General features: G+C 43.1%; 1 protein-coding gene across 1 annotated transcript; it reads right to left on the minus strand.

Moving 5' to 3' along the window:
- Positions 1-254: 254 nt before the first annotated feature.
- On the minus strand, positions 255-11,349 carry LOC135201740 (26S proteasome regulatory subunit 10B-like). Its single transcript, XM_064230954.1, has 4 exons — positions 11,119-11,349; positions 8,239-8,463; positions 7,704-7,866; positions 255-660 (listed from the first exon to the last, which is right to left on the minus strand). The coding sequence occupies exons 1-4, from the start codon at positions 11,317-11,319 to the stop codon at positions 470-472; spliced, it is 780 nt and encodes a 259-aa protein (XP_064087024.1). The 5' UTR covers positions 11,320-11,349; the 3' UTR covers positions 255-469.
- Between the last annotated feature and the right edge of the window lie 717 nt (positions 11,350-12,066).

Consider the following 12,066-nt stretch of genomic DNA (forward strand, 5'->3'; position numbering starts at 1 on the left):
CAACCACGCCACTGAGGCGCTTTCACTGAGGTTTTGATTGAGGGATGGTTTAGATTCCTCTATCAAAAAAAACTCCATCTAAGTCTTGTTGGACTATGCTTGCTTTCTGGCTATCCAGGCTTGAGTGTAGGCATACCAAATCTAATCCGAATTTCATTCTGCTATGGCTCAGAATTACAAAAAGTCAGATAATTTACACCCTTATAAATTTACTTTTTTTATTACAATAGCAACAAGGAGTGCTAAATAGAGCCTTTTAGGAATATAAAAAGAATTGTATTTCCAGTGATAAATCCTATTCTAAATACATACCATATTTAATCAAGAAATACAAGAAAGAGAGAGGAAGCTCTTCCCACTTAAAATTTGCACATAAAAATGTAATTGTCTGGTTAGTGTAATACACAAAAACATGATCAAAATAAGACATTACATGGTACTGAAATTAGTTACAGACATAGTAAATTAATTAAATAGGTTTATAGTCCAATTTAGTTTCAAGCTTTTTGTTATCCGAAACCTTCCTTACAGCTTTCATGAAATCTTCTTCAATAACATAGTCTCTCTCATTGCGAATTGCAAAGAGACCTGCTTCAGTGCACACATTTCGTAAATCAGCCCCATTGAAGCCATCAGAGAGCTTGACCACTGCTTCATAATCTGAAGGAGAAAATATTCGAAGCCTGAATAATTTGTTAATTACTATAAGCATTATTGAGTGTCAGTTATAGAAGAAATGTACGAAATTAAGCTGCCCATGTTTCCTGTGATCATGAAATCAAGAAACCCTCAAACCTTAAAATGATATTGTTAAGATACAATAAAGTTTTGTACATACTTACCTGGCAGATATATACTTAGCTATAGACTCGGTTGTCCCGACAGAATTTCAAAACTCGCGGCACATGCGACAGGTAGGTCAGGTGATCCACCATTCCCGCCGCTGGGTGGCGGGATCCGGAACCATTCCCGTTTTCTAAGACAGATTTTCTCTTCCACCTGTCTCCTGAGGGGAGGATGGGTGGGCCATTAATCGTATATATCTGCCAGGTAAGTATGTACAAAACTTTATTGTATCTTAACAATATCATTTTTGTACATGAAAACTTACCCAGCAGATATATACTTAGCTGATTGGCACCCTTGGTGGAGGGTAAGAGACAGCTTAAACATAATCATAATAATTATAATAAATACATTAAAAACAGGGAAAAAACAACATATGTTCTTGGATATAATAATCCATGGTTCCTACCTGATTGGGCTGAAGACTTCATGACTACTGTCTATGAGTCTGCCTGCCTCAAGAGTCCCAGCGAGGTATGGACCTAAGGCTGAATAACTATTTGGATCGTGTCAATGGGGGCTAGCCCGCTTACGCGACAGAGCCTACTCTGGATCGTACCAATGGGGGCTGACCCACTTACATGGTAGAGCCTTTACCTTAGTCATATCAATGGGGACTAGCCCTCTTACATGACAGAGTTAAGGTTTCTATAAGTAAACACAAGGAGCACTGAAGCCAATCCCGATCACCTGACCATGTTAGTACTGTTATAATCTAAGAATTGCAAAAGGGTCCCCTATTCCCTCTGACAATCAACCAATAAAAACAACCACCAATAACAGAAAGAAAAATTTTAATACTAAACTAAGTTAAGAAGGATTAGCCTCAGCTCCCTCTCCCAGCACTGAATCCGCAGAAACATACGCTCCCAGAGCGAAGCACTTTTCGTAAGAAATTTTTACGTCTCTTAGATAATTGGAGGTGAACACATAGTTACATATCCAAAACGTTGACTCTATCAGAGCCTGAAGAGACCAGGTTTTGTGAAAGGCCATTGACGTAGCTATGGCTCTCACTTCATGTGCTCTTACTCTGAGAATCTTGAGGTGCTCTTCATTGCATGTAAGGTGAGCTTCCTTTATCACATCCTTTATGAAGAACGTTAGGGCATTTTTCGAAATAGTTCTTTTAGGATCTTTTACCGAGCACCAAAGACTTTCTTCTGTACCTCCTAATAACGCTTTTTTCTTCAGGTAGAACTTGATTGCCCTGACTGGACACAAAGTCCTCTCCAGTTCTTTTCCTGTTAGGGAAGAAAGTCCTTTTACCTCAAAGCTTCTAGACCATGGTTTTGAGGGATTTTCGTTCTTCGCTAAGAAAAGTGGTTTTCCTTCCAACGCTTGTAACTCGCTAACTCTCTTAGCTGTTGCTAATGCGAAGAGAAATAAGGACTTTCTAGTTAAGTCTCTAAATGAAGCTGTATGAGAAGGTACAAACTTTTCTGACATTAGGAACTTAAGGACCACATCCAAGTTCCAGCTAGGTCTCCTAATCTTCTGGTCTTTCGTGGTTTCAAAAGACCTTATTAAGTCATGAAGATCTTTATTGTTTGTTAGATCTAGACCTCTATGTCTAAAAACTGAGGCCAGCATACTTCTGTAACCTTTCACTGTTGATACTGCCAGGTTACAACTCTTCCTCAAATAGAGAAGAAAATCAGCGATCTTAGCTACAGAGGTACTGGAAGAGGATATTTTCTTACTCTTACACCATCTTCTAAACAACTCCCACTTCGACTGATACACTTTAGAGGTGGAAACTCTTCTGGCTCTTGCAATAGCCTTCGCAACTTCACGCGAAAAACCCCTTGCTCTGACGAGTCCTTCGACAGTCTGAAGGCAGTCAGACTTAGAGCGGGGAGGTTCTTGTGAAATCTGTCGAAGTGGGGCTGTTTGAGAAGATCGCTCCTTAGTGGAAGCGATCTTGGAAAATCTACTATCCACTCCAGTACCTCTGTGAACCAATCGAGAGCTGGCCACAAGGGAGCGATTAGGGTCATTTTTGTTCCCTCTGAGCAGGCGAACTTCCTTAACACTTCCCCTACTATCTTGAAAGGAGGGAAGGTGTACGTATCTAAACCTGCCCAATCTAGCAGAAAGCTGTCTACGGCTACCACTTGTGGATCTGAGATCGGGGAGCAATAATTTTCCAGCCTGTAGTTCTTGTTGGTCGCGAACAGGTCTATATTGGGTCTTCCCCACAGATGCCAAAGTTGTTGGCAAACTTGAAGATTGAGTGTCCATTCCGTGGGTAGGACTTGGTCTTTTCTGCTTAACAGATCCGCACGGACATTTCTCTCTCCCTGCACAAACCTTGTGAGAAGAGAGATTTTCCTTTCCTGAGCCCAAATCAGCAGATCCTTTGCTGACTCGTACAGGGAGAAGGAATGCGTCCCCCCCTGTTTCTTTATATATGCAAGGGCTGTTGTATTGTCCGAGTGAATTTGAACCACCAGACCTGAGACCTGTTCCTCGAAATGAACTAGAGCCAGATGAATGGCTGTTAGTTCTTTCTTGTTTATGTGCCAGGACACTTGTTCTCCTTCCCAAGTGCCTGACACTTCTTTCGAACCTAAGGTTGCTCCCCACCCCGAATCTGAGGCGTCTGCAAATAACGCTAGGCGAGGGTTCTTTAAGTGAAGGGAGATCCCCTTGCTTAGTTTTTGTGGATCTAACCACCAGAGGAGATTCTCCTTGATTCTCCTCGAGATTGGAAAGGTTTCTCCCAGTTCTTGAGACTTCCAATCCCATTTCTCCTTCAGGTAAAATTGAAGGGGTCTGAGGTGTAGTCTTCCTAAGGAAACGAACTGTTCCATCGAGGAGAGGGTCCCCAGTAGACTCATCCATTCCCTCGCGGAACAATGTTCTTTCCTTAAGTTGACTGCCACCTTTTCCAAGCAGCGTTCTCTCCTTTCCTGTGAAGGATACGCTAGAAAATCCCGAGAATCCATCTGAATCCCCAGATAGACAATGCTTTGCTGGGGAGTCAGCATGGATTTCTCGAGATTGACTAAAAGTCCCAGGGACTTTGTCAAGTTCAGAGTTAAGTAAAGGTCCTCCAGACATTGTTTCTCCGATTGGGCTCTTATTAGCCAATCGTCTAAATATAGTGAGATCCTGATCCCTTCCAGATGTAGCCAATAAGCTACGTTCTTCATGATGTCTGTGAAGACTTGAGGGGCAGTCGAAAGTCCGAAACACATCGCTCGGAACTAAAATACTTTCCCTTGAAACATAAATCTTAGGTATTTCCACGATGCCGGATGAATTGGCACATGGAAATACGCATCCTGAAGGTCCAGGGACACCATCCAGTCCCCTGGACGAAGAGCAGACAGAACAGAGGAAGACGTCTCCATCGAGAATTTCTTCTTCATAACAAAGAAATTCAGGGCACTGACGTCTAGCACCGGTCTCCATCCCCCCGATGCTTTTGGCACCAGGTACAACCGATTGTAAAATCCTGGAGACTGGAGATCTTGTACCAGTTCTACCGCTTCTTTCGATATCATCTGTTCCACTGCCTGAAGAATCGCTAGCCTTCGGACCGGATCTGAGTATCTTGCACTCCAACTCCCTTGGAGTTGTCGTCAAGGGAGGATTTTCCCTGAAGGGGATCAAAATATCCTAAGAGGGGTTCTAGAAGTGGAGGCACCTCAAAAGGGCTGCACAAAAGAGGGTCTCTCTCTTTTTTCAATAGGAACGGCGGGTCTAAACTTCTTAGCAGAATGTGTGAGTAGATCCTGAGTTGCTTTTTCCGTTAAGGATTTTGCTACCTTCTTAACCGTCTCCTGCGGGAACAGATGTGAGGGAAGAGGAGCGAAAAGAAGAGAGGATCTTTGTAGAGACGATACGGCTCTTGCTAGAAAAGAACTAAAGACCGATCTTTTCTTTAACACTCCTATTCCAAACAGAGAGGCAACTTCTACTGAGCCGTCCATAACTGCTCTATCCAGGCAAGCCAGAACACTTGAAAGCTCTTCCATAGAGATGAAATCCGTGTCTTGGGCTCTCTTGGCTAATGCTCCTAAGGCCCAGTCCATAAAATTGAAGACTTCTAAAGTCTTGAAGAGGCCCTTTAGAAGATGGTCCAATTCGCACATGCCCCATGTTGCCTTTGCAGAAAGCAAAGACTTTCTCCTGGATTACCAAAGAGGCAAAATCAGCGTCTGCGGATGATGGGAGGCCCAATCCCATGGGCTCTTTGGTCTCGTACCACCTCCCTGGTTTTCCTGTTAATTTGGAAGGAGGACAGGAAAAAACTGTTTTACCAGCTTCCCTTCTTGAAGCTAGCCATTCCGTAAAGTTCTTTAACGCTTTCTTCATGCATAATGCAGGGCGCATCTTAACGAACGATGAAGACTTATGAGTCCTGGTGCTGGACATTAGTGATCCTGGTGAGGGAGGATCAGCAGGATGAAGGGAGTCTCCGAACTCCTTGAGGAGCAGTAGTGAGAGCCTCTTGTAGTCCGAGACTGCTACATCTACAGGCTTCTCATCCTCAGAAACTTCTTCCAAAGGCCCGACTGAAGGAGACCGTTTGGAAGTGATAGGGCTCTTCCCGGGAGAAGTACTCCTTTCCTGAGAAGGAGTGCGCTGAATCTTAGACAAATTCCTATTTGCCGTCGAAGGAGGAGAAAAATTCCTAGCAACATAGGAACTATGAGGCTCCTGGCAGTCGAAAATATTCTTGCGCCTAATAGGCTCTTGGCGCCTATTTATCTGATGTCCACAAGGCTCCTGGCGCTTGATAGGCTCTTGGCGCCCTGACTCAAGGCGCTTGAGAGGATCCCGGCGCCCTGACTCCTGACGTCTAACTGACTCCTGGCGCCCTGACTCCTGACGTCTAACTGACTCCTGGCGCCCTGAATCCTGGCGCTTGAAAAGCTCTTGGCGCCCTACTGACTCCTGTAGTCTGACTGAATCCTTGCGTCTGACTGCCTCCTTGCGCCTGACTGACTCCTGGTTCCACTCTTGGTCCTGAAGTCCCAAAGGTTCCTGATGTTTGTACTGGTCTAGGTTCTCTTCCGGTTCCTTGAACCTGAACCAATCGAGACTCCTGCTCGATTCTAGGCGTCTAGAAGGGGAGCGGCTACGCACTTCCTGACGATGAATTGAGGCGCTTCTGTTCGGCTTCAAAACCTTGTCTAAAGGAGGGCGCTTATTTCTTGGGGAAGAGCGCCTACAGGGCGAAAGGAATCGCCAAAGAGTCTCTAGAAGAAGGAGATAATCGCCTTGGTGAGTGTGAGGGCTCTCTCCTAGCCGAAGAGGGGCGCTTAGAGGAACTCCTAACAGGGAGAGAAACATCTTTCCTCCTTGTTGAATCCTTGGTAAAGGAGCCTACCAGAGAGGATAACTGCTCCTGCAGGTTGATCAGGAACTTCTTCGTGGGATCCTGAAGAGAGGGCTCCTCCTGTCTCGCCTTCTTAGGATCTGAGGGCCAACTCTCAGGAAAACGCTCTGGGCTAGAATCAGCCGCGTCTCCTTTAGGCGCCTTCCAGGCTCTCTTCAAAGGGTGCGATTGAGAGGCAGAACTCTATCCTCGTTTAGGAGAGGAAGAATCCGAGGCCGAAAAACACTTCCTTAGGATGCCCTTTCTGCGGCTATCCAAGGCAGCCTGGGACGCTACATCAGGATCTGCCAAAGGGACGTCTGACCGTTGGGGATGTTCTGCATCCTCCCTGCGGCTTTTGACATTCCTCCTCCCTTGGTCCTGGGAGTTTGAAAGCGGTCTAGGCCTAGGAGCAATGTGGAACCGGTCAGACGCCCCCTCCACTGCACTGGGGACACTGCACAAATCACTATCAACACTCTTACCTTCGTCTAACGCTCGTAACTGAGCTTGAAGTTTTTTGATAGAAGCTTTAACATTTTCCCTTTCAGAGGAAGAATCCTTGGATTCAGTACCGGGAGAAGCAGCTGCGGCTAAGGGAAAAACGTTAGTAACAGGAGAGTTATGAAAGTCTTGTCCTAGAGAACAAGATCTACTTGAGGATCTAACTGAAGCTTTCCTGATTCTATCCCTCTCAAGTTTCCTAACATAAGATGATAACTCCTTCCACTCAAGCTCTGTTAAATTCTCGCACTAAATACAGGTGTTATTAATTGAACATTCATTATCTCTACATTTAGAGCAAACATTATGAGGGTCTACCGACGATTTTGGCAGCCTAACCTTACAATCTTCCCTATTACAAACCCTAAACATAGGTGAAGCCTTAGCGTCAGACATCGTGAAAGAACAATCCAAATCAAAGTCGAAAAACAGTCCACAATAAGCGTATGCCAAGCCAGAGAAAAAACAGAATACGTCACCAAAAAACCAATCCAAATTCTCGGCAAACGAGTAGAAATCCAAAATGGAGGAACGAACAACAGATGTTGTCCGCTCAAGCGACAGAGAAAATCTGTCTTAGAAAACGGGAATGGTTCCGGATCCCGCCACCCAGCGGCGGGAATGGTGGATCACCTGACCTACCTGTCGAGTGTGCTGCGAGTTTTGAAATTCTGTCAGGACGACCAAGTCTATAGCTAAGTATATATCTGCTGGGTAAGTTTTCATGTACAAAAATACTTTTTCTTGAAACTAAATGAAATTTGGAATTCAAGAAAGGATGTATAAACTACAGCATATAAATGACATCAAGATTGAGGTTTTCTTTCTTTTAAGGTAAATAAGGTTAATATATTTGTTAAAAAGGAGATCTCAACATAAAAACCAGCTAGAAGCACAGAAAGCTTTAGTGCTGATAATAATGAGTCACATTAAACACACTGGAAGTGGCATCCACTCTAAGGGGATTGACACTGAAATTATATCAATCATTAATTAAGTGTCAAGAACAGAGGGAGCTTACCAATTTCCCCTCGTTTGGTAATGGGTCCTGAGTGAATCTTCAAGATTTCTAACCTTGCTTGTTCATTGGGAAGGGCAATCTCAATTTTCCTATCCAAGCGTCCTGGTCTCAACAAAGCTGGATCCAGAGTGTCAGGACGATTTGTTGCCATAATCATTTTGACCTAAAAAAAAAAACAAAAAAACAAAAGGTAATATAAAGAACAAAGCCTTAATTCTAACCACTGATTTCAAACAAACAACTTACTTCCCAATGCAACATTATGTATTGTGTAGCATAAGCTAAAAGTTATCCAAGTTCCCTACAGCATTACGTAGTCCTATGTAATCACATTTATAAGAATGTAAAAGATTTCTTAAAGAAATTTATGACTATCTTGATGGAGTCGTACTCATCCTGCTTTCAGTAAATTATCAGATTCAATACAAGATAAGAAAGTGCATCTCCCCCAAAAAATAATATAAATAACTTGACCAATACCATAATTAATCTACCAAGCACATGTCTGTAAATACTGCAGGGACAATCAAATTACCTGACCCAGTGAATCAAAACCATCCATCTGGTTCAACAGCTCCATTAAAGTTCTTTGAATCTCTCGATCTGCAGAGGTACCTTCAGAAAAGCGCCGACCACCAATAGCATCAATTTCATCCATAAAAATAATGCATGGTTGATGATCACGGGCATAGTTGAACATTTCTCTAATCAGACGGGCTGACTCACCAATATATTTATCCACAATGGCACTAGACACAACCTGTGTAAAGAGAAAACATCAGTGCTTATGCAATATAATATGTACTTCAATGGCCTAGATGTGAATGACAAATTGTAACTAATATCAACTGGCATAAAACCCAGTTTTAGAACATACATGTAGTATTTGTATATGGAGCTGGTAAATTATGTAAAAGAAAAAAAAAGGACTAAAGGATTAATTCTGGCAATCAAATTAACAGAGATGTAGATATGTTAGTTATGAACAAAGAAGGTGCAGCTTCACTTGTATATAGTTATTTTGAATACAGTAGTATTATTTTACCATTTACAATGAGCATATAATTTTCAATGCCCAAGACAATATACCAGAATAGGAAGCCTCTTCAAAACAGAAACTCTGAAGTTAAAAAAATTAATAAAAAAGTATACAAAAAGATTAGCATATCTGAGTGTCATTCCCCCTATACAGTTGAGCAGATCTTTACCCTGTCAGATACCTCAGGAGTCTGGCTTTTAATACGTACCAAGACCCTACTGTATAGCCTCCAACAGTTTCCAGATAGCGAACAACTAACAGTATTACTGTTTCAATTTCAGATTTATCTACAAACTGCATTATGTTTACAAGGTGTATCTTGGCAAAATCATCATGATTATGTGGTTGATAAGCCTGATCTTCTTACTGTCTTAATACATAGTATAACCAGACCAGTGAGTTGAAGAAAGAAGTCTCATGAGTTGAGGATTTACTGTATAGGGTCATTCCTTTGTTTTTAACAGCAAATTATTTATTGGTCACACTCACGTCAATGAAAGCATGAAATAATTCAAATTAACTACTGCACAGTGAAGCCTTCAAGACAAAGCACCATGAAATGTCACTGCAGCACAAGACAAAGTAGGACCAAATAAGGTAGTACAAGCGAGTGGGTCTTTCCCAATGACGACTTTACACCAGTTTTCCTGAGATTATCACCTTATGGTAGGACTAGTTATCATAAACATACAGCAGTGGACAGAGAAATCTGAATAAAGGAATTAAAATGATACTTTAGAGGCATCTAAAAATTATGCCAATCAACATGACAAATTTTCTAAGACAATTTGTATTTTTCATAGCTACAAACCTGAGGTCTTAACAATAGGATCATTTCTTGCACCTAGCTGGATCCAGTTAAAAAACAGTTGAAAGCAAGGAATGCGCACTCTTCTCAGGAGGCGGGGACAAAGCAACACGTTTCCTACCAGTCCTCCCAACCGATAAGGCAGCCAACTTCACATCCCATACAGAGTCCAACCTCTGAAGCACTGCCTGGCATATGACCTCAGACTGATGTGCCAGAGAAGGTTCCAATGACAAGGAAGGGAGATGTAGCGAACTGGGCGGCAGTGATGACGTCACGGCTGAGAAAGGTGGATCAGAGGAGACGATTGGGAGACACGTCATCCATGGGAGTGACGTCACGGCTTCCCCTCGGTGCAAGGGGGAATCAGACGCCACTGGCGGAGGAATACACAGAGACAGATTCTGTGACGTCATCAACGGGGTTGACGCCACAGCGTCACTTTGACGTCACAGCGTCACTCTTGACACCACAGCATCACTCTTGACTCGAAGCGGCAGCAGACACTGGCGGAGCAATAGAAGCTGGCTGACTTCTGCTACCCATGAAGATGAGGCCAGGAGGAGGAGAGGGGGGGGGGGGGGGGGGGGATGGCCTGGCCAGACCAGGGAGAGGGGGTGCAAGCCTCCACAAAATGCGCTAGCAACCCCTCCAAGGACGGGGACCCCCTAGCCATAGCGTCTTCCAAATTGCTGCCATTATGGACGCCTCTGACTCTGGAAGAGAAGAGATTGATGGAAAAGCCTCCCCCTTCTCGGGAATCAAATAAACTCCTGAGGAAGAAGGGGCTACATTACAAACATTAGCCTGGTGGCCTCCCGATACTTCCATCGACGAATCAATGGAAGAAAAGGAAGGAGACACAGGAACAACACTACCATGGTGGTTGACTACTGCAGGAGACGAAACATCGGGAAGAGGCGAAAAACCCTCCGATGTTCTCTCTTGCCATAAAACGACCTCCACTGCTCCTTAGGCCATGCCCAGCATTCTGTGCAAGGATTTGTAATAGTACAAAAATTAGAATGACACCTACTGCACGTTATGTGAGGGTCGGTCGCTGCCGAAACCAGAAAACGAGAACACGGAAAACCTGGAACTCCAGGGCACATACGCTGACGCCGAGAAGGAGCAGAAGAAGCCATAATATCAGCCAAACACACACACACTAAACACAAACGAAACGGGCAATGAACTGGGAAAAGGCCAAGAGAGGTTAACACGACTCTCGCCCAGGGCGATCAAAAGAAAGACTGACGTGTGATCATAGGTGAATGGTCTTCGAACATCCTTCACCCGATCTACGCATGCATTGCCAGATATCACAAGATTCCTTGCTTTCATCTGTTTTTTAACCGGATCCAGCTAGGTGCAAGAAATTATCCTACTGTTAAGACCGCAGGTTTGTTCACATATGAACAAAGTATATAATTGGAATTCTCACTTCTTATATAATAAGAATTAGCACTTCTTATTAGCTATCTTGCACTCAATTCTTCATTGGGGCTTGCAAAACAATTCACTGCCTTTTATACCAAAAAAAAGTATCCATAAGATACTAAACCAACCTTAAGGAAGTTGCAGTCTAACTGAGATGCCACAGCTCGGGCAAGAAGTGTCTTTCCTGTACCAGGGGGACCATACAGCAAACACCCCTTTGGAGGAGAAATGCCAACGCGCTGAAAGAGCTCTGGATTCAACAAAGGCAATTCAATGACCTGAAAAACAACAATTAAAGTGCAAACATTATACAGCTGAATATCTTGCATATCTAGTGTACCAAATATTGACCATCAAATTCATATTCAAGCAAATTCTAATTTATAAATAGCACAGCCATAGGTTATATACTTTTAATCATATATTAATGCCTTTCAAAGTTATATAACTTCATTCTATATAATAAAAAATGTAAATAGTGTTAATAAAAGAACTCAATAAAGGCAGTCCCCAGTTATCGGCGGGGTGCTCATAAGCAAAAACCGCCATTAACCGAAACATGATATTGTTAAACTACAATAAAGTTTTGTACATACTTACCTGGCAGATATATACACTTAGCTATAGTCTCCGACGTTCCCGACAGAATTTCGAATCTCGCGGCACACGCGACAGGTAGGTCAGGTGGTCTACCTTACCCGCCGCTGGGTGGCGGGAGTATGAACCAATCCCATCTTCTAATCAGATTTTCTCTTCCACCTGTCTCCTGAGGGGAGGCTGGGTGGGCCATTAACCGTATATATCTGCCAGGTAAGTACAGTGGGCCCCCCGTATTTGCGTTCTCCGGATTTGCGGATTTTTTTCTGGACCATATCTAACCATTATTTGCGGTGAATTCGCCTATTCGCGGGATTTTACGACGATAAATAATCACTAATTAGTGTATTTTGATGTTATTTTCATGCCTAAATACATTTTTAAAATACAAAAACGATTTACTGATTTTTAAAATATTTAATATTGATCAATACTGTATAAGTAAAGGTTTAAGTAAGATTACATGATATCACACAATA

The sequence above is a fragment of the Macrobrachium nipponense genome, chromosome 23 (assembly GCF_015104395.2).
Source record: "Macrobrachium nipponense isolate FS-2020 chromosome 23, ASM1510439v2, whole genome shotgun sequence".
In the NCBI taxonomy this organism is placed as follows: Eukaryota; Metazoa; Arthropoda; class Malacostraca; order Decapoda; family Palaemonidae; genus Macrobrachium; species Macrobrachium nipponense.

Excerpts from the sequence above, each read along its gene's own strand:
- LOC135201740 (XM_064230954.1), bottom strand. The coding sequence starts at position 11,319 with ATGCAAGATATTCAGCTGTATAATGTTTGCACTTTAATTGTTGTTTTT. Across the intron at positions 7,867-8,238 it reads GTTTTGATTCACTGGGTCAG|GTCAAAATGATTATGGCAAC; the intron begins GTAATTTGATTG and ends TTTTTTTTTTAG. Across the intron at positions 661-7,703 it reads TACCAAACGAGGGGAAATTG|ATTATGAAGCAGTGGTCAAG; the intron begins GTAAGCTCCCTC and ends TTTCTCCTTCAG.